Genomic DNA, 27,515 nt, shown 5'->3' on the forward strand with positions numbered 1-27,515 from the left:
GGCATGTTTTCCTCGCAGGTTGTAGTGTCACAGGCACTGCATCATTCATCTCATAGAAGGGGACAGCGTTCCCAGTAGACCTTCCTGGCACAGGCACATCCATGCAGAGAGCAGAACCTTAGGAGGCCAATGACCCCCATTATAAATTCTTTACACTCTGCAACCCTTCCATTTTTAAGGGGAAAAAAAAGTAGCTCTTTTGTCTTGGCATTAAATTTTAGGTTTCCTATCAAGTTGTCAAGAACACAGTCATATATACATGCCTTTAAGCTGAAAACTGGCTGTGATTTATCAAAGTCAGAATGGTATAAATAATGTATATATTGCACAGATGGCTTTTTTTGTAATGTAGCAACTAATGGCCTGTCAACACAGTATTCCATGTACAGAACCTCTACAATGGTCTGCAGTCTCTTTCCTGTATGATAAATGAAGGCCTGTTAGGAGGCAAATTCTCTCTAATGATCTCCTGATATTTTTGATAGAATGTGTAATGGTATGCAGAAAGAAAAGACATTCCTCTTTAAGGTGTGTAAAGGTAGTTAACGATGCAAATTCTGTAGGCTTTGCTGATGAGCCAAAATGAAACATAAATGATCTAGATCATTCAGATAGATTTGTCCACATCCAGTAAGGAAATCAAAGGCAAGATGTTCAGTGTATGTGGTAAGAAACAATATTTGAAAAATAAAACAAATGGAAAAACCTTTTTGCAAAGAAAAAAAAGGCCAAGCCAATCCCATAAGATCCCACTTGGCTTTGGCACCAGATTTTCTTTCAAGATACAAAAGCTTGTCCTTCAATGTGTTTTTCTCTTTAAATATTTTAGGATGATGCCCAGGTTCTGACTAACCCACAGTAGCATGCATAAAGACATCTCCTGGCGTTTCTTTAAAAGGAATTAGAAAAGCAGCATTTCCAACACACACATTCATCACAGTCAGCACATTACCTGCCAGAAACTTACCTTTCTGTGATCGTTTCTCTGAGACCACTAGCAACCCCTTTCACCACTGTACTAGCCTTTGGCGTCAGCACTACTTGAGATATAAAAAATGAGCCCTTCTTTCTTCTTTCGGTGATTGATGCCTGGAGGAATTGAATCAGTTTTTCCGGATCTGTGGTGTTTGCCCAGGGAGCTGGCATCATCTGGCCTGGCCAAAGAAAGGGTACCTCAAGAGCCACTGGACTGTGGTAGAAAACCAGCACTTGGTGTTCCTTTTCCCACAGGTACTGGAGGCTGACTTCATGGGCGAATATAGCAGGACACATTTTGTTTCCATACGTGTCTTTGAGCATTTGGACAAGCTTTTCATGATGGTATTTCTGCATCCCGTAGAAGTGATTGAAGTCCAAGAAGACCACTTCTTTTGGGTGGTCACTGAGAAACGCATTGATCTCTTCCAGACCCTCCTTGACTTTGGCACTGAATAAACCATGAGCAAAGTACAGTTCATTGTCTGGGTCTCTAGGCTTGGTGGAAATTCTTAGATCAAAATACCGTATACCTGCCCCCAGCTGGCTAGTGAAGTTCATGGTTTGTGTAGCCAACCACTTCCTCATCAGCTTTTTAGCCACAGTCCCAAAAACAGACACAAAATTCTGGACCGTCTCTGGCTGTTCAGGCCCAACTGGAGAGGCTTCATCGATGTAGAAGCTAAATGAGTCATGAGAGCCTAAAAACACAACAGAGGAGAACAATCAACATTGTATTAATCTGTTAAAAGTCATTAGTGATTCTTTATTAATAAACATAATTCTCTGGCCGTATCAACTCTCACCAGTGGACTCCTCACCTGTCCTTTTTCTCAATAAATTACATTTGTCTCGCAGCATTTACCCCACCAGCAGCTTGCAAGAACTTAAAGGAAATGTAGGGCCTGTTTCACTGTTTGTCTGGGCATTCCCTCACTCTCTTCTAGATTTTACTTATGCCTTTAAGCTCACTGAAGTCAGTGGGCTCTGAACGTCAGAGCAATCCTGGTGTAACTCCAGCAAAGCCAGTCACAAAATAAATCCCTAGAGCCAACAAGGAGAGTCTGACCCTGCACACTGAATGGTACACTGTCTAGCTCGCAGAACCAAAGAAAAAAACATGCACACCTTTATAGCCAACTAAAATACGAGTTGAAAAATACCAATGACATGTAATCTTTCTGACCTTTTCCTTATTTCAACTCTCATCTGGTCACCAACAAGGTGACTGAATGCTGTTTTCCGTCTTAAATTTACCTCTAAAATTCTTTGCTTTCCTTTGCTACTGAAGTACAACAAATAGAGCCAAGGATAACATTGCATTCCACTGATAAAATACAGAAACTCCACTGCATTCTCTTGACAAGAATGAGATGTATTACTTAACATTCTTATATACAGAAGTTACCATTTTCCACAACATAACAAAGTTGAATACAAATATGTAAAACACGAGCTATGCAAAATTCTGTCTCAAGGTACATCCATTTAAAAAAAAAACAAAACAAAACAAACAAACAAAAAAAAAAAACACCAAAAAAAAACCAAACAAAACCACAACTTATTTTGCTCAGTATCTAGACATTTACATGAAAGTAGCTGATAAAGCTAAGGACATCTGCAAACACATGATCATTCCTCTGTAAGTGTCTTTGTCTTGCTTTATGGTGAGATGAGCTGACCCTAGGAGATGCTCATCACCCTTGTCAACCACTAACCTTCTGAATACCTAGTGGTGAAATCTGACAGTTTATAGAGAAATTCTGTCTGGCTGCAGGCAGAGCTGCACTCCTGCTGTCCCAGCAGGAGGGGATGCTTCTGGTCGGACTCACTGTGGCAAGTGGGTCTCCTTCTCAACCTATGTCACACTGCTTCCAAAACTCCTTCAAGATCAGCAAGCATTGTATTTCTGAAATGGACTGTAGCACTCAGGGATCCACTCTGAGGGACTGGATTCCTCAGAGATCCAAATCCTAGCATCAAAATGCATTCAGAACACAAGCCTTGCCTGCTACTGACATTTTTGTAGGTGCTCTTCAAAATTACTTTCCAAAGCATGCATACTGTGGCAAGTAAATATCACATTACTGAAATCCTGCTAGTCAGTCATTTCTGATGGTGATGCTATTTTAAGTGAACTGGAACAAACCCTATAAACTGAAGTGACAGCTATAATATTCTCTTCTTTAACAATAAATGGAGTCACGACAAATCATCTTAGATTCTGGCTTGGATTTGGCTTTGTTTAATCTGAAAAATGTCTTAAAATTTTGTACACACCTGCTTTTCATGGTTGTCTCTTTGAACTGCATTTTACTTCAAATATTAGATAAATTTTCCATTTTGATGAAGCTTTCTAGTGCTAAGTGCTGAAGCAATAGCATATTCCTTGCAGAACCTGATTAGATCATAGAGTATCTGGTTACACACTGATATCCCAGGGGACCAGATCTGCATACAGAATTTTAATGGTAAAACAAATGATTGGAGCAGTGATTTGTGTTTCAACAGTATTAAAGGGAAAATCAATGAGATATATTAAATGTTCTGCTCATTGTAACCAGCACTAATCTAGAAATCAAAGTAAATCCAATCTTGTTTAAAACAAGGCATTGCTACTGATCTTAGCAAACACTCACTTTGTCCACTGAAGTCCCTGTTATTTCAGCAGGATTTTATGTCATAGTAAGTACATGTATAAACATGATTAACTGATTGCAGCAGTAGGCTCAAAATGGTATTAAGATTAATTAAATCACTTGTTCTTTATTGTCTGCTCTACAGCCACTGGCAACCTGAAGTTGCAGAAGAGGTAGCCAAACTTGACCACCATGGCCAAAATGAAACATAGTGCCAAACACTACTCAAAAATACTTGAGAGAGGAAGCACAGTTCTTAGAACAGAACATCAAGGTGAACAACTTATCAGCAGGTAGCATTTAGCGACTGGTAATGCAAAACAAAGAAGAGACTGGGGGGGGGGGGGAACGACACACGACACGGGACACACACAACAGCTAGAAACAACTGAATGTTAGAAGCAGGATAGTTTAGAAAAATATTTTTTCCTGATTTTTCCCGATTAAGGTTTTCGTGCACATTTTGAGCCTAAAAATGGGGATTGCAACATGGAAGGTAGAGAGAAGAGTGCACAGTGCACTGAGAATCTTCATGTTTTCTAACCCAAACAAGGCAGCCCCATCAAATACTACAAAAAGAAAACAAGGTTTGACTTAATTTGATTTGTCAGCTGTTCAAGAGTATGTAAAGATTCCTTCTGATTGAAAAAAAATCAGCAAATGTTTTGTCTTTCCACATGTATAAGTAATTTGAATAGGTCATTTAAATATTTATTTTCATCATGCACTTATCTACATTTATTTCCTTTCGCCTTCATCCTGCCCTGTTGTCCTAACCAGCTTACTTACGTAACTCACAGAAATTCAAAATCCTTGCACTTGGCAGAGCCAATTAGAGTATGATCTTTTCCACTGTCATGGAAAATCACTATGTTCCTGGTAATGAGAGAATCCTGAACAAACATACACTTGTTTTTAACAACCAGGTTTCCTTCCAACCTTGTTTTGGTGCATGGGGATATTCCCATATTACTTTGACATTGGGAAACTGACTTGCAAATGCTCTGTATCACTAAATATCAGCTCCCATGAAGACAGGACGCAGGGTACATTCAGAAATACTAATGAAGTTATGCCTTCAATCTTTGGAAGGTAGTGGTGCCTGCATGTCAGCTATCTTTTTTACAGTAGGGCAGGGGACACACTGACCTGATGTATGGGACAATCTCTACACACAGAGACTTCACAGTCTGAGACACAGGGTAGCAAAAAGAGGGGAAATATTCATCGCAAGCCACACAGGGAGGAGGACAAATCTGACATTCCTCTTGTGTGCAAACATGTTTTCTGACCAGTTTACTAAGTGTCTAGCACTTTTTAAAAATATTGCACAGTTTTCCCACTATTTCAAGGAATCAAGAAATCCTTGATCCAAGGAATCAAGGATGAAGGCTCGTGGATCACAATCAGGGGTGTGGCAAAGAAGGGGTAAACATGATATGCATATGCTACTGACTGCCCAGTCAAAAAGGGGAAAGCAGACAAAGCTTTCTTTAAACAACTGGAAGACACCTCATAATTACAGGGCTTGTTTTCTTGGGGAACTTTAAGACATTTGCTGGAAGAGCAGGGCACAGGCAATCTGGAAAGCATCAAAGACTTTTTTTCTGCAGGCACTCCTTTACATAGACAAGGACCCCGCTGGACATGGTACAAATTAAGAAAGAAATGGCTAAGAACATGAAGGCTGATGGTAGCCTTAACCAGAGTGACTATGAGGTGATACAGGAACATGAGAAAAGTGAGAAAGGCAAATAGCAGACTATAGATCCTGGATTTCAGAGCAGCAGTCTTAGCTTGTTCAGGAAATTGGCACATGGTACCCTGTGGGAGAATTACCTTAAATGCCAAAGGACTCAGGAAAAACGCTTTAACTTAAAAGACAATCTCTCTAAAGCATACGATCAGTGTGCAAGAAAACAAGGAGGTACAGCAGGAAGCAAATTTGGCTGCATGCATAACTTCTGAGTGAGCTCAAACTTGAAACGCCATGTACAGAAGGTGTAAGCAGGGATAGGCCATCTGGGAGCAACAGAGGAAGCATGCAGGGCGGGAGTTAGGAAGGGCACAGTTTAGCTGGAGTTCCTGCAAAGGATGGGAAACCTGCAAGGGATGGGAAAGGCAACACAGCTCCTGCAGATAGGTCAGCAGCAAAAGGGAATAAGGAGAATGCTGTCCCACTTCTTGACAGAGCACGAGACCTCATAATACAGGACTGAAGTACCTGGTTATCTTCCTTGCCTTAGTCTTCACTGGCAAGTTCTGCTCTCAAGCATCCCATGTCTCTCTGCCTAGTACTTTCTTTTTCAGACTGCTTTTCATTAGTAACAGGTGAGTAAATCAAGGACTACTTACACAGATTAAACATGTATAAGTAGATGGGACAAGACAGGATTCATCTGAACATGCAGAAGGAGCAGGCCAAGATCACTGTAGGCTGACTTCTCTCACCTTTGACAGGTCACGTTGACTGGAAGAGGCAAACATTACATTAATCTTCAACACAGGAAAGCAGGACAGTCCAGGGAATAACAGTCTGTCAGATTCATTTCAGTTCTGTTGAAGAACACAGAGCAAGTCCTCATGGAAACTATTTCTAGTTCATGAGAAGTAAAAAGGTGACTGGGAACAGCTACCATGGATTTTGGAAGAGCAAATCATGACTAACCAACTTGATTGCCTTCTAGGATGGAAATTACTTGCTTTGCGGAAAACAAAATTTTCCATTTACTCCAGCAAGGCTTTTAACACAGTCTCTCTTAATATGCTTGTAGTCTAACTGTGAAGACAACAACTAGACAAGTGGACTGTAAGGTACATGAAAAACTGCCTGAACCATCAGGCTCCAAAGGTTGTGGCTAAAGGTTCAAAGCCCAACTCTGATTACAAGCCAATTCTGTTTAACATCATCAGTGACAGAGACAACGTGATGGGAAGCACTCGGCAAATTTGCAGGTGAAACGAAGTTGGGGGAAGTGGTTAATGCTCTGGAGAGGGAAGCTGGTATTCAGAGAAACTTCAGCACAGCAGAGAAGCAGGATGACAGGAACCTTAAGAAATTCAAAGGCAAGATAGACCGAGGACAAACAACCCCATTCAGTAGCATAGCTGGGAACCAACTGACTAGAAAGCAGCTCTGCAGAAAAAGCCTTGTTCATTTGGACATAAGGAAAAAACAGCTTCTCCAGAAGACCAGTTAAGCCCTGGACCAGGAGCCCAGCAGGGCTGGACTCTGTATCCCTGATTCTCAACTCTTGGCTCAACAGCCTCATCTAACTTGGAGTTAGCTCTGCCTTGAGCAGGGGATGGACCCAATGACTTCTGGAGCTACTTTCCAACATGAATTATTCTGTGTCTGCTTATTCTCCCCTCTCCTAAGATAAACCAAAATTCAGTCCTTCTCTCTCAACATTAGAAGCAATTATCAAGAGACACTTAAAATGTCTGCACCAGCCATGATCCAAAAACCAAAAGTGGTCAGTTTCAATCACCAAGATGTTAAAATTTTCATGAACTTAGATGTGGCCAAATACTATTTAGACATTCAAAAGTAAAATGTGCAGTATCAGATTGAAAGAAAACAGCTACTAGTACATTCACTATGGAGAACAGTCTCCTGTTTTCTTTACCGAATTCCCGTAAGAGGACAATCAGGAATATATCACCCACTATAGCTCAGCTATGGACATACTTATGGCTTCCCTGGAGGGCTAAACCCCCCATTTAAAAAATAATTGGGCTCAGTGCTGTAAAAAGTCCCTCAGGGAGAGTGTGTTTCAGTTCATAATAATTTCTTCAGTCCCACAGAGATTTACACAGAGGCACAGAGAAGCTACTATTTTTGGTGGCTAAGCTTTAACATATCATTCATAAGGCCAGCAAGTGTAGCTGAGTTTTGCTCTGCCCTCCCCTTGCCTCACTGTCAGCTCTGGCCATCCCTCATACCAAACAGCACCTAAAATAGAGTTATCGAATTGAAGGGCGCTTCCCAACATGCTCCTGACAGCAGCAATCACACCCTGAAGACTGACAAGTCACAGAAAAAACACAAACAGATAGAAGCAAAGTTGCAGAGTTTTTGACATGTTTTACTCTCTTCCCCTTCTCCCACAGATCTCAAGCTCCTCTTGTCTCTGTGTTGGGAGTTATCCAACAGCTGTTGGAATTTGAATGTTTTAGTACTGCTCTGGGTGGCATTAAAAGCTTTCCTGCTGTTATCTTCCTGTATTTAGGAGATTACATCCCTTGGTGAGTATTGCTGAACGGTCATGTGATGCAGCCTAACTTTTTCAAAAACATCCTTGACAGGGAGAGCTTTACAGTGACTGACAGCAGATCACAACATGCTTCTTGGATGTTGTAGAGAACAGCAAGGACAAATTCCATGACCTCTGGTACAAAGGAGACCAATGCAGATGTTCTTTGAATCTCATTTGGTCTGTTGACACTGTCCTGTTTGGCCTTAAAAAACAATCAAACATGGGAAAAGCCCTACGAATGTTTAGCTAGCCACACTGCAATTTCAAGGAATAACAAAGCCTAGTCATGAACACTAGAGCTAGTACACCTTAATATTGTGTTTCAGCTTCTTTTTAAGATGGCTGAGCACTGTTCTCTCCATCAAAGTCACAGCACATCTCAGGAAGTCAAAAGGTGCTGCCAAGAGCAATGCAATTCAGCCTTCACAGTTCAGTTACTTTTAGCATTCAAACTGCTTGGGTGATACAAGATTTGTCTAATAAAAAGGTTACCTAGGAGAGCAAAACAAAAACAAACGGTAAAAAAAGAGATTATAGATTGTGCAGTGTCTCAGCTTCCCCACAGGTAACTGCCTCGGTTATCAGCTGTTCTTGAAGCCAGTGTTTGTCAGGAGTTGTGCATCCCTGACATCAACCGAAGGTCACAGTGCTTAGCCCTATACACACTCAGCACTCCACAATCCGAAGGCATCGGAAGAGAGGCAGACAGTACCTCGGGTAATGCAAAAATCCAGATAATGAACGAGTCAGAACAAGAGTATGTGGATGACCCATTCTTGTCTACACAGGCCCACTGGCTATGTATCTGATCACATTAAGTTATGATGTAATAATGTGTGCAGACAACACTCTGCTACCTAAAAATCTCTTTCAAGGCTCATAAACTCTGCTAAAACCCTACGAGAAACAACTAGGTTTTCCAAGCACCATGCAGCTGTTCCTAGGTAAACCAGGTAAAGATACACAGACAGCCCCATGCAAGTCAACTTAGATCTGGTGAAGAGGAACTGGGAAGAATAAACTGACTCTCTGCAGAGAGATCAACTTTCTCCCTGCAATCCCCCAAATTTTTGTTTTGTTCTGTGTCTGAATTAAGAAGCCTGCAGAGACTGAGCTGGCCACCTCCAAGGTCTCACCCACGCAAATCCCATGGTTACAACCTGCCGAACTGCCACAGTTAACTAAGGGCGCAAGGAAGGTCATCCACAGTCCTGCTCCCCCATCTCAACCTCCAACAGTCACCTGGGATTTCTGCAGCACTCCACCTGCGAGTTCCTGCACTGGCCATAAATTAGTCAAGGTTTTCAGGCAAGGTTGCCTGCAGCACCAGCAGGATCGTGCCTACCTTTTGGCTTTCTGAAGGCCCAGAAAACCTTCTCAATGAAAAGCCAGAGCAGTGGGTGCTCTTCCCAGAGTCCAGGCCTACAATCAACCACATACACTTGTAGCTTGGTCTCAGCATGGGAATTAGGATTTTAATTAAAAATTTAAAGTTGCACCTTTCTTTACATGAGAGGAATATTTTTTAATATGTAAGAATATCTGGGGGTTTTTTCAAGTGAATTGTCTGATCAAAAAGTAAGGAAAAAATATTTTATAAGCCTGCATTTTGTAGGTGGTGAGCTAGTCCATACATCACTGTAATCAAACTGAATCACCCCCTCAAGCGGTGAAAACAGAAGAGCTATTTCACTTTCTCTATATAAAGCTCTGAAGTTTCTATTGAAAAAAGAGACATAAACCAAAACTAAGACTTTTTTAAAAGAAACGCATTAAACAAACTTTAAATGTCTGTGAGGTAACATGAAAACAAATCATTCCACTTTTAAAATCAAATCTTTTTCCAAGTCATACAGCACAAACAACTTTATATCCAGACAGTTAAGTCTTCCAAAGTCAACAGTTTTAACCTATTAAGTAAAACTTTCAAACTATAACCACTGGGGATGAATTAACCTTGGTTTTCAATGGGAGATTACCGACAAAATACGAATCCAGAGCCCAATTCCAAGCACACTTAACTGTTTGAATGATTTTAATTATGTGCATGAATGTCTGCCCCAATGTCTGAAAGACCCCCATTTTGCTTTAGCTTCTTTCAGAAGAATAGAATTCCAAATTGCTTTGGTGCTACATTAACACCAGATAAACTGAAGTAGTCAAATATCAGGGGGCAGTAAGAGTCAGTCAGTGACAAAAGAGAAAATGTATTCTGGTCATGTTTGAGAATGTAAGCAAAAATGGTAACAGGAATGAGAGAAAATGAAGCTGTTAAAGAAACATTTGTTACATTACTATTAACTTCACAAGAATTTAGATGCTTCTGCAGATACAGCACCTCTGCAATTTCCCCATCATATATGGACTCCCCTGTCTGCCCACGTCCTCTCTACCAAGCCTATTGCCTCCAACAAACTCTTCTCCTCCTCTGCTTGTATCTCCTCGAAGACCTCGGTGATAATGTGGGAAAAGGAAAGGAAATATTTGCTTCCTTCCTGCCGTGTTACTTCCCAGAACTGGTAGCCTCCTCCTCCAGCCCCACCCTTCTCCTGCAGGAGACAAAGATGCATTTTCCCTTTACCACCAGGTGAGTCCTGGACCAGCTATCGGAACTGCACATAACCATAACTCAGACCTTGGTCCTGCGCCTAGGGACATTGCATCAGGAGTCTGCACTGTGCTGCCTTGTCAGGAATGTTATTGCAGGCAGAGTTACGTGGCAAAGGGACAATATGAGAAACCAGATAGGTTTGTCTGCAAGGGTGAGCAGAACTACTCTGTATTAAAACCCACTTCAAAGTCATATTTTGTCAACCTCTGCCAGACATGGTTTCTAATATGACTTCTGCCATAGGTGGTCTGCATTTCTCAACCAAAACATCTGCATAATACTACTTCTGCCACAGGAACTCTGCATTTCTCAAACAACACACCTCAGCTGGAGCACCTTAATTTGAATGGAATGTCACAGCACAACTACAACAGACACACCAACTACTGGATCAATGGACACAGCCTAGAGCTGCACATGGCAAAGTACAAAACATTCAAAACCCAGCACAAAGCAACTGCTCTTTGATCAATGTAATACAGAACAGAGAGTTTATTCTTCAGATAATCACAGAATAGTTGAGTTTGGAAGAGACCTCTGGAGGTCATGTGGTCCACCTCCCCCCTTCTCCTGAGTCCAAAGAGAAGTGAAAGAAAAAATGTTTGCACAGATTATAACAATCCATTGAAGACTGATCAAAAAGACCTGTCTGAACCAGCTTCTTAGCTAGGAAGAAAGAAGAACTGGTAGTCCATCAATCTGGAAATGGCATCCCATATCTATTGATCAACTTTCAGACCTAGAATGACTATATGTTTTTGTTCTCCCTATAAACAAAATTTTCACACACAAGGAAGAATTTTAAGGAACTACTTACTCCTGTTCCTCTGACATCTTCTTATCACCTATGAAATACTCCTGGGGATCACTTTGTTTTGTGCTTTTGAACATGGCTACATCTGGCTCCAAGGGAGGGCCTACAACTGTTGACATTGACAGTTATCTCCATGACCATGATGAACTGCTGTTACCATTTTAAGTTGTTTTTTAAGAGATAGGTGGTGGACTACGGCAGTGCCTGCACTGGGGAAGACTGGGCCAAGATCAGTGCCTCACCTAAGCACTGCTTCCTTCCTCTAAGGAACTCACTTCCGAAATCAAACATGTTGGAAGGTGGGGAAGGATCTACTTGGCTTTAGGGCACAAGATAACTGACAATGATCACCGTATAACAGGCAAGCTTGGCTAAAAATCTGATTAGGTTACTCATTATTCCATTTATGGACACAATATATTTACTGTTCATAAAAGGACCCACATTCAGTCTCTTTATAGCTTCCTCCTGCAAATGCGAAGACCAACTCCCGTTGCTCTTAGAACACTACATTATTCCACATTTCAAATTCTCAATACTCTGTTGAAAAGTAAAGAAGTAAGAAAAAACAAACTGTAATTGTATTTCTAGCTCTCCAAGCAGCGTGAGCATGTTCACAACTATGGACATCACAAGGCCAATTCTAAAGAAACTACTCTTCAACAGAAAATTAGCACATGCTGCCCTCCTAAGAGCATGTTTCCCCTCTCATTCAGTAACTTCTTTACTGTCCGTAATTATTTGTGTAGGAGGAGGTGTTATAATGTTTTCTGAGACACTGCTAACTGTAGATAACCTCCTATCTCTTCCCAGTCAAACCACCTCCAGACAGATTTCCTTGCAGAAAAATAGTATACAGAAGACAGCACGGTGGGGCAGTATGCAAATGGCAGGGGCTTTCCAAGAGCCCCAGATCACTCTAAAAGCTCACCATTAAACCAATTATTAGTTTCATCAAATACAGGTTCTAAACAAGCCAGTCCTTACTCAGACAAACGTAAGATTAACACCACTGGAAACCTGAAAAAGGGCTGTAAAATCAAGCCATGGCACAGAGTGGAGCATGCTAATTGTCACGTTTAATCAGCTCAGTGGAGACACCTCACCCAACAACACAGTAGCAGCAGGGCCAGCTCTGGGCAGCAGCACTGCTCACAACCTCTCCCCATCGGCCCCTTGTGCTCTCCCAAGCGCAAGTCAGGCCACCAGATTTCCGGCAGACATCTAAACACAAACAGTGTGGAGAACATTTCTGCATTATAGATGTATTAGTGGAAATGATCATGTTGAGGACTGAATGAATTAGGCGGTGTGACTTCCCCACTATTTTTTCAAAATGTGATCTAAACCTCAGCTATAGACAGAAGAAAAGGTGGAGGAGAAAGACAATAATATCGCCTGTGTGTATACCAAATGTAAAAAAACCCAAACCTGTTACATGTTTGCACACTGCACCGAAAAATTTTTGAAGGTGCAACAGCCTTAAAACTTTTAAAACCTGCCCTATAAAAAGCCACTAATAAAGTTATATTTGTTCAGTCAAGTGAAACTGTAACCACATAGCACAGATTCTTTAATAGAAGGCAGCTCCCTTCACCTATCAGGATAAAACCAGTACAATCTGTGGAACAAGAACTTCAACTCAAACCTACAAAAATTAGTAAATTAGCTCTTATTTTTGACCCAGAAAGAGCAACTACCAATTTTTCAAAAGAATGTCTGTATCAGGATTGACCAAACACCTAAAACATACGGTTTAAGATCATCAAAAGTTACAACTTCAACAGCAGTCTAGACAACAACACTACAGCTTGCATGATGCAGGTCAAGTGCTGTGATAGGCAGACTGCCACAGCCTTCTCATTTATGAATTTGACTGCATATATGAAGATTGAATAGAATATTCTATATCACATTAATAAGCATCACATACAATCTTGTATTTTATGGACAACTATAATCTGAAGCCAAATTAGCTGTCTAATCGCTTGGAAAAAAAATACTTGGATGTAGAGCTGTAGCTACTGTCTATCACCAGCACACCACAAATTACAATACTTATAAGTTTTTGCTTTTTTGGGAACACTGCAAACAAATCTACAATGCTATTTTTTCTTTATGCTCTGCAAGTTCACTGCTGCATGTTCAGATGCATCAAAGATCTCCATCAGACCCAACATTTTAGTTAAACGCTAGTCTCAGAAATACTATTAACTATTTTTCTTAATTCATGGACTAATGTACAAGAATGTGAACAGTTCAGGGACGAAAAAATAGCACAAGGTTTATCTGATTCTAAGCACAAAATGAATGTGCCAGGAATAGTTTGGGATTTATTTTATTCCAGCACCAGCTTAGTCTGGCAGAGTATGTCATCCACACCCAAGTCTGATTTCCTGGGCAATCAGCAGCACTTGAATTGTGAGCCAATAGACTAGTGAGAAACTGTGATGACCACAGGCAGCTCTGCTGAGCATGTAAAATGGCATCTCCCCACAGTGAGTGCCTTCTGATCATAATTCTTGCTATAACCCTAATGCTACTATTGACAGGACAGCCTTGAAGGGCAGCATGCAACTGAGAAGGCTTATAAAAAAGAGAGCAGGCCATTGATCTGTTTGTATCTTTTGCTCTCTGTGCACACATACAGCACTACTTATTATGTATAGCCACAAGTAACTCAATATTTACACTCTAAAATAGGATCAAATCAGACAAATAAAAGCACAAGAAGCAGAATTTGTCTGATTTCTCTTCACGGAAAACATCTTTTAATACTCTTAGTAACAAGATAAATTTCCCTTGAAATAATTGCTTCTGATTACACAGATACCTCTCTTGCCACTTCAGCAACACAGAATGTTTTAGATGCTTGAATTTGCATTTCTCCCATTTCTTGCCTCTCCCCTCTTCTTTGATCTATGTTTTCTCTGGCATATATGGTATAGACCCTTCCTAATTCATGGCTGCACTGATGCTTGGATTAGCCTCACTATAGTTCTTACCTCATTGTGCTTTCTCTTCTGTTTTTTTAAAAACAAGAAAAAAACCCCACAGTTTATTTTCTATTAAATCTGAGCATCACTACTGAACAGTTCTAGTGATCTTACAGCTGACAAATTACTTGCACAGCATATGCAGTTTCTGCATCTTTACCCATTATTTTAAGGCCAAGAAAAGGAAAAACAGGAAGTGTAGGGGGGAAAATAATATTACATTGCAAATCTAGTGGAAGAACAATGCCTCTGTTACTTTTAAGATACCTACAAGAAGTCACTGCCACCTGAAATGGATCTCCACAAGAACGTTAAAAGGCATGATTTTAAAATTGTTTGTACAAGCATCAAACTCTGGCGCAAGGACACCTGCAACACAGAGAATAAGGACTCTTCCTGCACTCTAATGAGTGCCTTGACAGCCAGTTTATCAGCACTCCAGGATGGGCTGTCCTAGGGACAATACTGATAGAGCTTTCTATTACCATGCAAGAAATCCAGGCTATATCCCTTTTCATTTTCTCAGTCACTGAGCTTGAAAAGCTGGGGCAAATCTGAGCAGTTCATCTGATTCTTGTGGGAGAAAACTGGGAAAATGGGTGGGAGAAATAATACTCCCTTTTCTGAGTCAGTTTGCAAAGGCTTTCACATACAAACACATTTAAAAGACCACTTTTAATAAGTGGTCCATATAAACTTAGCTGAAGACCATGCCAAGGCTGAGACATAACAAAAGGATGTAAAATACTGCAAAGGAAGGGGAGGAAGAGGGAAGCATGTAAGGTGTTATATTTTGACTGTTTCCCTTGCTCTACACCTTTCCTTACCCTTTGGTTGCCTCAGATCTTCACATTAGACATTGTTCTACTTTTGTGTATTGCCTGGCACATCTGACAAACTACTACAAACAAAATAACTCCCTTAGCTACTGCACTGAATGCAAGACATGTCTCCCAAGACAAGGTGCTCTAGAAGTCTCTCTCATGCAAGGTGTCCTCAACTATAAGCAAAGACACTGTAATGTTTGACTTCATGTTCACTAGAGGGAAATAATGACTTATTTTCTCTCAGGCCCTGAGATGTGAATGGAAAACACTATGTCATCTTTACCAAAGCATTGTTTTGCTCCAGAAATACAGAAAAACAGCCCTAAGTACTTGAAGCCTGAATTTAGGAAGTCACCAGCTACACACGTACAAATGGAGTCTCCCTCCAGCCCAGGGGGTCCCCTGCAGTCAGTTTGCCTTGCTATAACTCAACGGGGTGCATAAGAATGGGCAACTGGAGCAGCATCACCATGAGGAAGCACACAGGCTCGTTCAGCTGGACATAAACATAACCCCTCCACCGAGTTACCACACCATGGTGTCACTGGCCTTCTCAAGCCCAGACGTCTGCAAATGCAGCACAGTTCTGCTTTACTATGTACAACCACTGCTTTATAACATGACTATCTGGGAAAGTACTACAGAGGAAGAAAACCTTTCTAGGAGACCTCACTGTGTACTCGACATAATCAGTATTTGACTTTTACATCTAAATGCAGAACAAGGAAAATAATCTCCTTCAAAGATTTTTGGGTAAGAGAGATCAAGATGGTTTTGGCTTTCATAAAATGTTGGCTGTGAGGCATCATGAACAATCACGCAACCACACACTCTGAGCTTGCCGGCACCCAGAGTCCGTGGCAGGTGTCAGACCACATCCTCCTCACAGCCAATGCTGCCCTCATGTCGTTCACCACCTTCTTGCACCATGCTTTGCTGCTCAGATTCTTATGGATTCTCACAGTCCTGTGTGGCCACTGTCAACTATCCTTTCTAGGAGCACAATCAGAAGATAAAAATGTGACTGGCTGCATGCTGAGTTAAGAAAAGCAACTACAACACCTGTAAAACCCTAAATCAATGCCAGAAAAATAGCCTCTTGCAGTGAGACGACACCAGGACTAGAAGACAATGAGCCAAGAGGCTTTATAGGGTAAAACAGTGGAAAGATGCACCCAGTTGGAAAAGGAGAATCTAGAGAATGAATTTAAATGAAACTGTTTATTTGGTCACTACTAAATGAAAACATAAGCAAAGATGAGCTGCATTTTTATTCCTTGGCTGTGAGGTGTGGATAGACAGGAGACCTCTCTGCAACCAAACATGGCCATTTGAAAATAAAACCTATGCAAGCTGGGTGCAAATAAGTTTGCAGGCCAATGTGGTTCAGGTAAGCATTGTCAGACCAGTAATGCTGTGACAAGATGGCATCCCCTTTCTGCCAGGAACTACACTTCAGCAGAGGTTTAAGAATCCTCCAGACAGAGGTAATCTGCCACCTCCTCTTCCCCAATACCTGACTTTTGAATAAAGTTAAACCCTAGAATATGAGGTTTAATAATACCCCTTCCAACGTTTTCATGCTTTTAATTATAACTCTGAATAATCCTCCTAGCCACACAAGGGACTGGTTTCATTTTTGACCTTGAAGACATATCTACAAAAGAAGGGAAAACACAGCAAAACACCAGAGGCCCAAAGAAAGGTTTCAATCTCAACCAATAGGCAAGAAAAGTGACTCACTTGGATGCTATTTTAGCTGGTAGATCAAATTAAAAAAAACCCACACTGTAATACAGGTAAGCATTACAAATGCCACTGTTGGAAGCGTCTTAGCTAGGATAGCAAAATATGTCTATCATCAGCCACATCTGGTCCAGGAACATAAAGACATTAATAATTTCATTTTGAAAACATAATGGGAACAAGTAAAGGCACACAGAATAGCGAGGATTCAAACTATCAATGCCTACCTTGTACTTAGCTCTTCTACCATCACTGAACAGGCAATTTAAAGCCCTGCATGATCGATCAACCTAGAGTCCCATCAAACACACTGTGTGTAGCAATCCAATTTCAATCCAGTTCCTCTTGCATTATTTGTTGCTAACAGTATCCCTGCTTGAGTCAATACAGCAATCAAACAAGCCACTATACAATACAGAGGACTATAAGAAATGAATGAAACAAGTTATAAAATAGCAGTATTCCATTTCCTAAATTTCCAGTCTGTAGTCCACACCAGATTCCCAGTTGGTATTTATCAGTATAGCTCTAACGACCTATTAGGCCAATTTAGACTGCTGCAGATCTGGCTGTTAGTGTTTACTATTTAGCATTAAAAAGTCAATGAAAAAGCACAGGCACTACTATTGATTAACTGAATGAACAGTCAGCTGATCTGCAATTTGTCTAGGCTCAGGATACATCTAATTTACAGTGGATATGCTCATGTCTTTAAAAACAATGGTTTAGCTATTTCATGCTAACACTACATAAATACAACATTTCATAGTAATTTCCTAACATGTAACTGGATACTACCCTCATCCTCCCTCTAACTCATTTCAACTGGTTTCATCCCTGTGGTTCAAAAGTTAACTTTGACATATTAAACTTACAAATTAGTAAATGTATTTTAAGGACATTTCAAAGCATCTGAACATGGAATGTTTTCAGTCTTGAAATATGCCCCAAAAAAGCCGTATTTCATCTGAACACCATGGCAATGACTGCAGTCCACCTAGACTGACCATGTTTTGGCTTTAACATGACACTTCCTCAGCTTAAAAGTCAAAATATTGTTATCTGCAATAATCCTACAGTTGGTTATACTGGTAAAACTGATGATATTGGTGAAGCGGACACAGTGCAGTGATGATGCCAGCACAAATTCTTTCATGCTACTTTTGAATTCTTTAGAAACTTCTGTGTCACCCCTTTCTTCAGGGTAGAGGTTGCCCTTATTACTCAGGCAGGAATATCACAGATCAAACTGCCTTAACATCCTCTTCCCCTCCACTCTCTACTCCATTCTGAATATTTATCGTTCCAAGACATTTGCAAGGACTTGCTCAAGATGGCCCATTTCTGATCCAGTTGTGAGAGGATGTGAATGGCTTGTGAGAAAGGAGACCCTTTGGTTTAAATCATTAAGTAATTCTTTAATAAAAAGGCACTGGCAGACAGCGACTCAGTTTGACAGTCCCACTCCACAGCCAAACACAATGTCAGCTGTTCCATATTGCTATTGCCATTTTTCAAGGAGACTATCAAAGCTGAGTCTTTATCAGTCAGTGTCTTCTTTTTTTTCTCTCTGTTTTTCTTCCAGTTAAAGACATATATATTAACCCAGAAATTTGACAAATTTTGAGTAACTGAGATCTTTCAAAAAATAAAATCCTTGTTACTTCTTAAGGAACATCTGTACTGGGAAAAAAAACCAATCCAGCAAATCACTTGTAATTATCTAAAAGCAGATTGAGTTGGATAGAGAATAGATCGTAACTTTTAACTTTGTTTAAAAAGCTTTTTCACAACCTGAACCTCTCTGTTGGATGCAGAGCGACTCTCGTGTCACAACATCACCGAAGCTGTGGAGCACACAGAGCCATAGGTTCCAGGACCCCCACACACAGTTGTGATCCAGAGAGTGGTGTGGAAGACAGATTCAGCCCTTAGCTTTGGTGAAAATCTCTTCATCACTTAATTGTCATTTCTGCAAAACTAAAGATATTAATACACTCACTCCCATTAAAAGTCTCCTAGTAAAAAATGCTACATAGGAACTAAGCATTGCTCAATTTTTAGTTGAGACAGTACCTGGTGCAAGTAGACAGTTAACAGTATCCTTGTTAATGCCCATCACGGACCATATGGATATCGCTCTCACCCACGAGAGCCGCCTTGCTGCACTGCCACCCTCCACCCTGCAAGCCCACACACCACAGAGACAGGCAGACAGTTCAGCAGCCAGAGCGCCTGTACTTTGTCCGTGGAGGCACACAGTGCTCCAGATGGTGATACGAGGAAGACTTCATCCTCCCCTCCCACACCAGTGTCATCATCACTGATTGGACAGATCCCACATACAACACAAGAGGCCTTTTTGCAGAAGTTTAGTTTTGTGTTGCACTCATGACCATAAAACATTCACCCTTGCATATGGTGAAAATGTTCACTATTTTAAAAAGAAAGTATCAAAATAATTGCATGGCAAATTATTTCTCACCTATGACAAACACCTAGCCTGTAATCTTCTGTTACTAGCAACAGCACTGACATACAAACAAAGAATAAATACCTCTTATCAGAGGGCATGTTTTGAAATCTCAACATATTCATCAAAAACTGAAATTTGCAGGAAGCTCCTAAATCTGTTCCTGCAACTAGCAATCAGCCATTTTGTACATTATGTTACTGACATACTTTAATTAGCTCTAATTCACACATTATAATCACTGTCTAGAAGATTTGTGATGCACTTGTTATGAAGCAGTTTTGCATCTTTATCAACACTCAGTTTCTTTAATCTTACACAAGTCACTAATGCAACAAAAAAGACTTCTTTTCACATCATGAATTATGACATATCTGCCTTCCAATTAAGTACTGCTTTTTGAAAGCCACTTGTAAATAATAGCTAAAAGCAGTAAAATCTCTCCACATTGAACACAATAAGGAAAAAAAGGAAGGAATCATTCATTTGCTACAGGGACTAATGGGTTTTTTTCCAATACATTTCAACAGGACACAGGAACTAATCTTCTCCAGTGCTTCTGAAAAACTCTCTGAGCATATACCTCTCTCTTTCTGCTCCCAAAGACCTTTGAAACTCTGACTTGCAGGAGTCTATTGCTGGGAGTCAGTGACATCCAAGCTCTTCCAAGTGAGACAGTTTTAAGCCTGGCAGTGCTTAAACTACAACATGCAGTATCATTGCTACTGAAGGGGTGGGAATTTAAAAATTAAATTAAACATTTCTACCTTTTATATTATATGTGATGTAGCTGTCGGTGTTACTAGAGTTCAGCTCTTATTACTATACAGTTCTTCAGCATCCACAGTTGATTTCTGAGCATTGTTCCAGGCAGGTTTAATGCAGCTCAGTTATCAAGTGTGGAGTTTTACAAATTTGCTGTATCTGTTAGGTGGACTGTATTTTCTCCTAAGTAGCAAGAATAAAAAGCAAACCTTGTACAGGTGAATGAAAGCAAAAGGAATAATCAGCACAAAACCTTGAGAAGAAAAGCTTTTGAATTGCAAGCTATTTTGTCTCAGCAGAGACTGGCAATCCAATGGCTTTATCTGCTGCAGTGCACTTTAAGCACAGGTAGGTCTCACTCCAGGTGCTTAGCTGTCAAAAAAAAAAAATAAAGCAAAGCCAGAATTGCACCCATTCACCAAGCAAAAGATCTATTTTGCCTTATTTCACTAACATACCTCTCTCTGAGCAGAGGTACAAATCTACATTAAACACTGATTGTTTCTTTCTTCCACAAGTAAGCCTCATTTGAAGAACTCCAGAAACAAAATAGTTCAATTATTTGCATACAGAAAGCCAGATTTCATGGCACCGATTGATTTTCACCAGTCAAGCATCAACGAAGAGGCATGCAAGGGCATTGCACTATGGACAGTAAATGAAGTGTTCAAGGATGACAAGGCAAGTATGAATTCAGGTGCCAGGCATGAGTTGGTGCATGTGCCACACACAAATGACCCATAAAGAGGAATAGGAGACATATGGCAACCAATCTGTGCTGAAAACCATCCCTGTCCACTGCATGCTCTATTTAGTGGTTGCACCCAGGCATGTCGCCCAAAAAGCTCGCTCATCCTGTGCAGCAAAAGCAGCTGCAATGGAGACAGAATCTGCCCTTCAGTGTAGGAGGAAAATGAATAGTGAGAACAGCAGTCCCCACCCTCATGCCACCAGTAACAGTTTTGCTGGTGTGTGACCTTTTGTTTGCCATCAAATCATCTCCCTAGCAGTCAAATCATATGTTTGTCTATTCATCAGATCCTCTGAACATTCAAAGCACCTGTTCACATGCACAAAGGCTGTTTGGATCCTTCCTGCCCTCTATTGTGGCAGCTCAATAACTACGACAGGGAGCTCCCAGCTGGGTATGAGTGGCGGAGAAACACTGCACTGCCAGAGGAGAAAGAGATGCCGGCAGAGCACACTTATATAGGGAGAAAATTAAGAGTCTGGGAACTCAGCAACAAGCCATCCCTTTTCTTGTGAGTGTCATAGAAGAAAGATGCTCAGAATAATTACTACAATCGCGATGTTAAAATGTTAATTTGTACAGTACTCTGCAGAGCGTGCAGTGTTGATTGACGTTTTGGCTGGAAAAGGAACCTTACTTAGCAATCTCCATTTGCTGAATTAAAGCACTAATAGAAGCAGTTTGATAAAGATGATGTCACCCTGTTTGAAACCAAACCAAAGGAAAGAAATGTTTTTATGATCTCACTCCTGCAACTGTACAGTGGTATTTAGACATAAGAGATTTGCAGGATATCAGTATATGTGGATTTGAACCTCAGCATCAAAAATTAAAAATTTGAGAAAAACTACAAAATCTAGGATTAAAATCACCCCCAGCTGAACAAATGCTGTTTGCAGGAGCAGCAATGTGTTGGGTATTTAATTTCATCACAGAGATTAACATCCCCTTAGCTGATCCATGTTTATCACCCCGAACACTTCACCCAATTGTAGCTGCTTAAAGTTAAGCCTCTCATCTGAACTGATACGGTCATCTAAATTCCTGTAGAGGTAAGACAGAAAGAGACAGACTTCTGGTGTGTACTTACCTTGTCCAGATATAGGTGTCTAATATGTTAGGATAATTCATCAGTGGAGGTTATTCTTTTTCTCCACTCCTTAAATGAGACAAACAGCTCACTTCAGGCAGCTAAAATTAGGTGAGATGAATCCCAGCATACACACCTCTGCTATTAATGAATACATCTTCAAGGGGAGGAAAATATTTTCCCTGTATTCCTAGGGTCTTGAAAGTCTGAAAGTCATACCCTAAAAGAATTTTAAGTCCATCTGCATGGAATTTAGAAGTTTAAAGTCTAAAACTGTGACCCTGAAAACCCTTCTGTGGCAGACAGGCAAAGAGTAAAAAGTCTTACTTCTTACCACAGCATTTCCCAAGCAATTAAGAGTTGCCAAGAAATGAGTCAGTTTCATGGATGAACAGCTCAATGTCCCAGTAGCATATAATCCCTGTTTGGATACACAAATTTAAAAGTGTCCTTGCTCTAAATCCCTATTTAGGAACTGAACTGTGAGCATATGCAAGACACAATCAGAAAGACCTGAAGGTGCTCAGTAACTCCAGACATCAGTCACATGGTCCAGAGGAAGGAGTATGGTTAAGAGATAAGAGGGGGGGGGGGGGGTGTAAACAGTTGAGAGTGCAAGAATTCTGCAAAATTCAGGCCCACGGTGTTTCAGACTGAGCACCAGAAATATTCAGTTTGTTTTGCTGTGGAGAAGTTGGAGAAATTCCTACAGAGGCACATCACAGACAGCCTGCATCTTTGCAAGGATCTAACCATCTAAGGATAAAAAGAAATGCATAAATTAGAAATAAAAATCAAAAGAGAAAAGCTCAAAGAAACACCAAGATAATAAATAACAGCATAAAACAAAGTCAGAACTCATCAACTGCTTACTAAGTGCTTCAAGTTTTTACATCATGGTAGAGCTCAAATTTAGGGAAAGACTGGAATAAGATTCCCATTTTGAATCAGTGTTTCTCTCCCACAGAAGTACAGAAAAAAGCATAAGAGAAAAGGTGATAGTGCTTGTGGGAAATGCTGACTCAGGTTCAAGAGAAGGGGTCATTACTACAGGAATGCAGGCAAGAACCAACCCTCCATGGCTCCCAGGACTCTCCAATTGGGCTGAGGCAAGCTGGGCTCTGAAACCAGAGATGAGCACCCTGTGTTTAATGTGATGGGTAGGGAGAGGGAGTGGTGGACAAGAAAAAAAGGAAGGAGAGCCTGCAAGACCAGAATTGCTCTTATGAGTCCTCCAGAAACATCTGTAGTGAAATGTACGGTTCTCTTTATGCATTTGCTCTATATGACCTGTGTAGAGAGGAAGATACGTAACCATACACAGCCCAGAGAGAACCACCACAAACCCTACCTGAGTGCTGTCTGTAAGCTACGAGACAGATATCCTCCAGGGAGAAACAGCATATCACCCTGTAACACTTTGTGTTGGACAAACTGATGTTACACAAGCTATCCTGGTATTTCTCTTACTGTGACATGAAAACAGTGCCCAGATGTTCAGTCCTTGGCAGTCCAAGGGAAAGCATCTTTCAGGATACACTCAGCAAAACCCAGGCTGGACTCCATTTGATATCCAGACAGTAACACTTTCATGTTTCACAGACTGAGCTACTCCGACAGTGTTAGATGGCACTAGCATTAGTGTCAGGTGGTATTTTTGTACTTAGCTTGAAGTCTGCTGCTTCCATTTCAGGCCTGGAGAAAGGTTTCTACACCTAAAAGTTTATCCATTTTTTTCCAATTATAGCTACTGGTCCTCCAAAGGTGCTGTCTTTTCTTTTCAAAGGTGCTTCTTCTAACCTGGGATTATCACAGCTGTAAGGAAAGTATTACAATAAGGGAAGATACTGAATTTGGTGTCAGAGTGGAGATTGAAGAATTAAGAAAATTAAATGAAGAAAAATGAAGCCACATTACCATTTCGTTCTCAATTTTACACACCATACCCCAAAGACCTATATCCCCAAATCTCTAAGTATTAATTACTACATACAAGTAGTCAGAGAATTTCAAACACCAAGAAATCATCTCTTTCACTCAGCTACTCAACTCCACAAAAGTAACTGAAACAAGAAATGTGCTCCAATGCACTAAAAAAAACATTCCCTAAACAAAACCAATCATTATAAGGCAAACCCTAAACTGCTGACAAAATAATTTGGTAACAGACAAAACAAGAAAAAAAAAAAGTCTCATTATCCTGATGAAAACACCCACTGCCAGCAACAATTGACCTGGAAACCCTACGAAAGCATCAAGTAGAATACCAATAACATTAGATTGGACACCCTTGGACAAAAATTTGGAGAGAAGTCCTTAAAAAGACTATTTATTGAACACCAGGAGGCAAGTAAAAACCCAAACCTCTTAAACTTTTAATATTTTTACTAACCTTCAGTTTCTTCATTAAACTAATCCCATTAACTCCTGATCAACAGGTTACAAAATCAGCTTCCAGTCCTTAACGATACAGGAAGAGGCACTTGGCAATCCATGGAAGTAATTTACCTCTTCCTCTCCCAAGTAAATAACTATTAATCTCAGACTGCTCTAATATCTAAGGCTCCATCATTAAGATGAGAGAGAAAGCCCAGAAGCTGTGTGAGCCACCTTGTTACAGAGGTAGCTCTTGCTCAGAGAAGCAAAGCCCCCTCTTCCCTAGCCACCTCCACAACCCCTCCCTGCACATATGCACGAATTTTCATTTTGACATGCTATTGGCATCTGGGGAAGACACACATGTTGACAGGCAGTTCGTGGTCCAAGAGAAAGGAAAGATGCCTATAAATAAAAAGCATTACACATAATCAAATCTGCTGATAATTTGCCTATGTGCTTCCTTCCACCTGGATAGCATTGGAAATCAACTTTTTTTTTTTTTTTTAATTTGGTTGTATTCCTGCTGCAAAAGGTGGCAAATCTAACAGGCTTTGGTTTTGCAGAAAACATAATGCAAGGGTACAATGTTGAAGTGAAAGGTCAGTCTGACCTTCACTTTGACAGACTTGAGACATTAAAGGTTAACACACAAAAAATGTTAGCTCCATCTCAAAGACTCCTTTCCAAGCACTCTTCTGTGTACAGAAACAACATTTCTGCATTGATCATAGAATCATTTAGGTTGGAAAAGACCTTTAAGATCATCAGGTCCAACCATTAACCTAACACTGTCAAGTCCACCAAAGACTGGCATGAGTACAACTGAGACTTCAAATTATATTTTAACTGGCTTTAGATAAATTAATGCAAGCCTCTCAGAGGACACTTACATTGATTTAAGCAGTTTAGACTGCAAGATTGGTGTAAGTGTCCACACCCTGTGCTCCTCTCCACTCACCTTGGGTGGGGGGGTCTGGCTCAGACAGAAGAGCTGCAAGTGCTGGCACTTGACAGCCGTCTGCAGGGGTGATGCTCTCAGGGGTCTCCTGACCCCAGCGTGTTCCCACCATGCAAGAGAAACGGTCTCATTAGTGGTGCATCATAACCTCATTTTTCTTGACTAGAGTTAATCTTCTTTTCATTATGGATGCAGTAATTAGTTCATGAGGAGGAACTGCCACTATTAAAAGACTGAGTTGTAATGCAAGGGCTCAATTGGCATGAACTGGATTCAGTTCCTGAGTGGAGCCCTATAATCTGTTGTTTAACAGGAGACTTTGCAGCTCTTTGTCAAACTGAAATTTCTGCATTTGCATTTGATATTACAGAGTTCCTACATTTCCCCCCTGCCCCTCCTCCCAGTAATACACACGTCTAAAAGAAACAAGAAGATGGGATCAGTTTTCAAAGACAGGTGGAAATTGAATTCCACAAGTACAGAGAAATTGTGAATAGAATATTTTTATCTAGGTAATACTTTGGAGCCAGAACACTGACAAGGACATACTGTAAACTGCAGGCTCCAAAAAACAATTCCTGTTCTAAAATAGGAGCAGCACTATTTAATTACTTCACCGATTTATCTTCTGGCAAAAGCATCAGCTAAGTAAATAAAATATTTCAGTGTAGAGCTGTGATTCCTTATAGCTCTGGCTTTGCCCAGGTTGACAAAACTAGCATAAACCTCAAAAACTGGGAGGCAAACAGTTATCTCATTAAAGTGCAGCACATTAACTTGCAGCCATCAGCTCTGCTGCATGCTGTGCTGTGAATAAATTAAATGTGAATTCAGAAGAATTCTGGCTGGCTGTGTCTGACAAGCTTTATTACCATGCATATAACAGCAATCATCTCCCCAGTTTTGCAGGGAAAAAACCATTAAGGAGGCAAGAGCAAAAGAGTCCAAGTTTATCTTCTCTGGCAGTAGAGTGGCTAAACTTGTAATGCCAGAAATGGCCTCACAGAATGGCAATTGATGGCAAATACACAAATGGAACCAATCTTTTGGACAACCATAAGTGAAGCAGATATTTTGGTGACCTACCATTAGCAGCTTCTCCTTGTGGCCATACCTACTGAGTGTCTGTTGCTTATGCAAATGTAGTTCATGCTCACTCAAACAGAAATACAATCTGAGCACCAACTATGTTGGGTTTTGGCTCAGTCAGGTACATATCACTGTGGCAGTCATTGAATGTGTTCTCCTGGGTCAGAAGGAAACATTTCCCCCATCTTCTTCAGTTGTTTGCCACTATTTCTTGTAGGTTATTAAGCTTCTTTATCCTGGCAGCATAAAGAGACTATAACATGTTAGTTGTATTTCATACATTTCAAATGAAACATTTGACTATGAAAAACAGGAATTAACATTTCTTTTCCATTGCACTTAATGTTATGTTCTATCCCCCTAATGAAACTCGGGATTTGTGACTACCGTTCTATATCTCCAAACACAGACATAATAGAAGTTAATTTTAATAAGGCAAAACCATCGGACAACCAAAACATGAATGAGGACAGAAATGAGACAACCATCACTCCAGCTGAATCAGGTCTTCCAAGCCACAAGCACAAATGCAGGCATTCAAGAGTGAAGCCACAGCAGATCAGTGAAGGAAGGAACACATTAATACACAGCAACAAGTTTTATATCGGTGTTTGCAGGATATCATTGTTCAGATGGGCTTAACAATAATTTACTAGTATATGATCTGTGGCATGAACTCTTGAAGACCTTACGTCTCGATTTAGCTCAATGGCAGTGGCATTATGTGATGACAGCCAAAGAATATGCAAGAGCAGAATTTGGGCCTTTGGCATAACTATAAATAGAAGCACACAAAACAATTTTCTTCTATTAAACCTAACACCTTGGCCTCCAGGAAAGTAAAATCCTGTAGCTCCATGTTTATTTAAGTGTGCAGATGCATTAAACCTTATAATGTCAGAAAGTCTCTTGGAGAAAAGCTGAAAAGAGAAAATGTTGAATTTCAATTAGTTCAGATTTACGGGGAATTAAAAATTAACCTTTTATTCATCAATATTTCAAAGCCCTTTTAGGTTCCATTCAGTGGAGAATGTCTTTAGCGCACATCCAGCAGCATTCCACAGAACAACCAGAGCAAAGCTGAGGACGATGACAAGCATCTAACTGCAGAAAAAAGGACATGGGGTTTGTCTAAAGCCTCCA

General features: G+C 40.5%; 1 protein-coding gene across 1 annotated transcript in view; it reads right to left on the bottom strand.

Moving 5' to 3' along the window:
• The window catches only part of PLCXD3 (phosphatidylinositol specific phospholipase C X domain containing 3), an 80,233-nt gene that overhangs the window by 23,611 nt on the left and 29,107 nt on the right, over window positions 1-27,515 (bottom strand). Inside the window, exon 2 of the mRNA XM_074932700.1 lies at window positions 968-1,676. Coding sequence (XP_074788801.1) covers window positions 968-1,676 — 709 coding nt within the window. The remainder of the gene's footprint in view (window positions 1-967; window positions 1,677-27,515) is intronic.

Source organism: Athene noctua, chromosome Z (assembly GCF_965140245.1).
Source record: "Athene noctua chromosome Z, bAthNoc1.hap1.1, whole genome shotgun sequence".
Classification (NCBI taxonomy): Eukaryota; Metazoa; Chordata; class Aves; order Strigiformes; family Strigidae; genus Athene; species Athene noctua.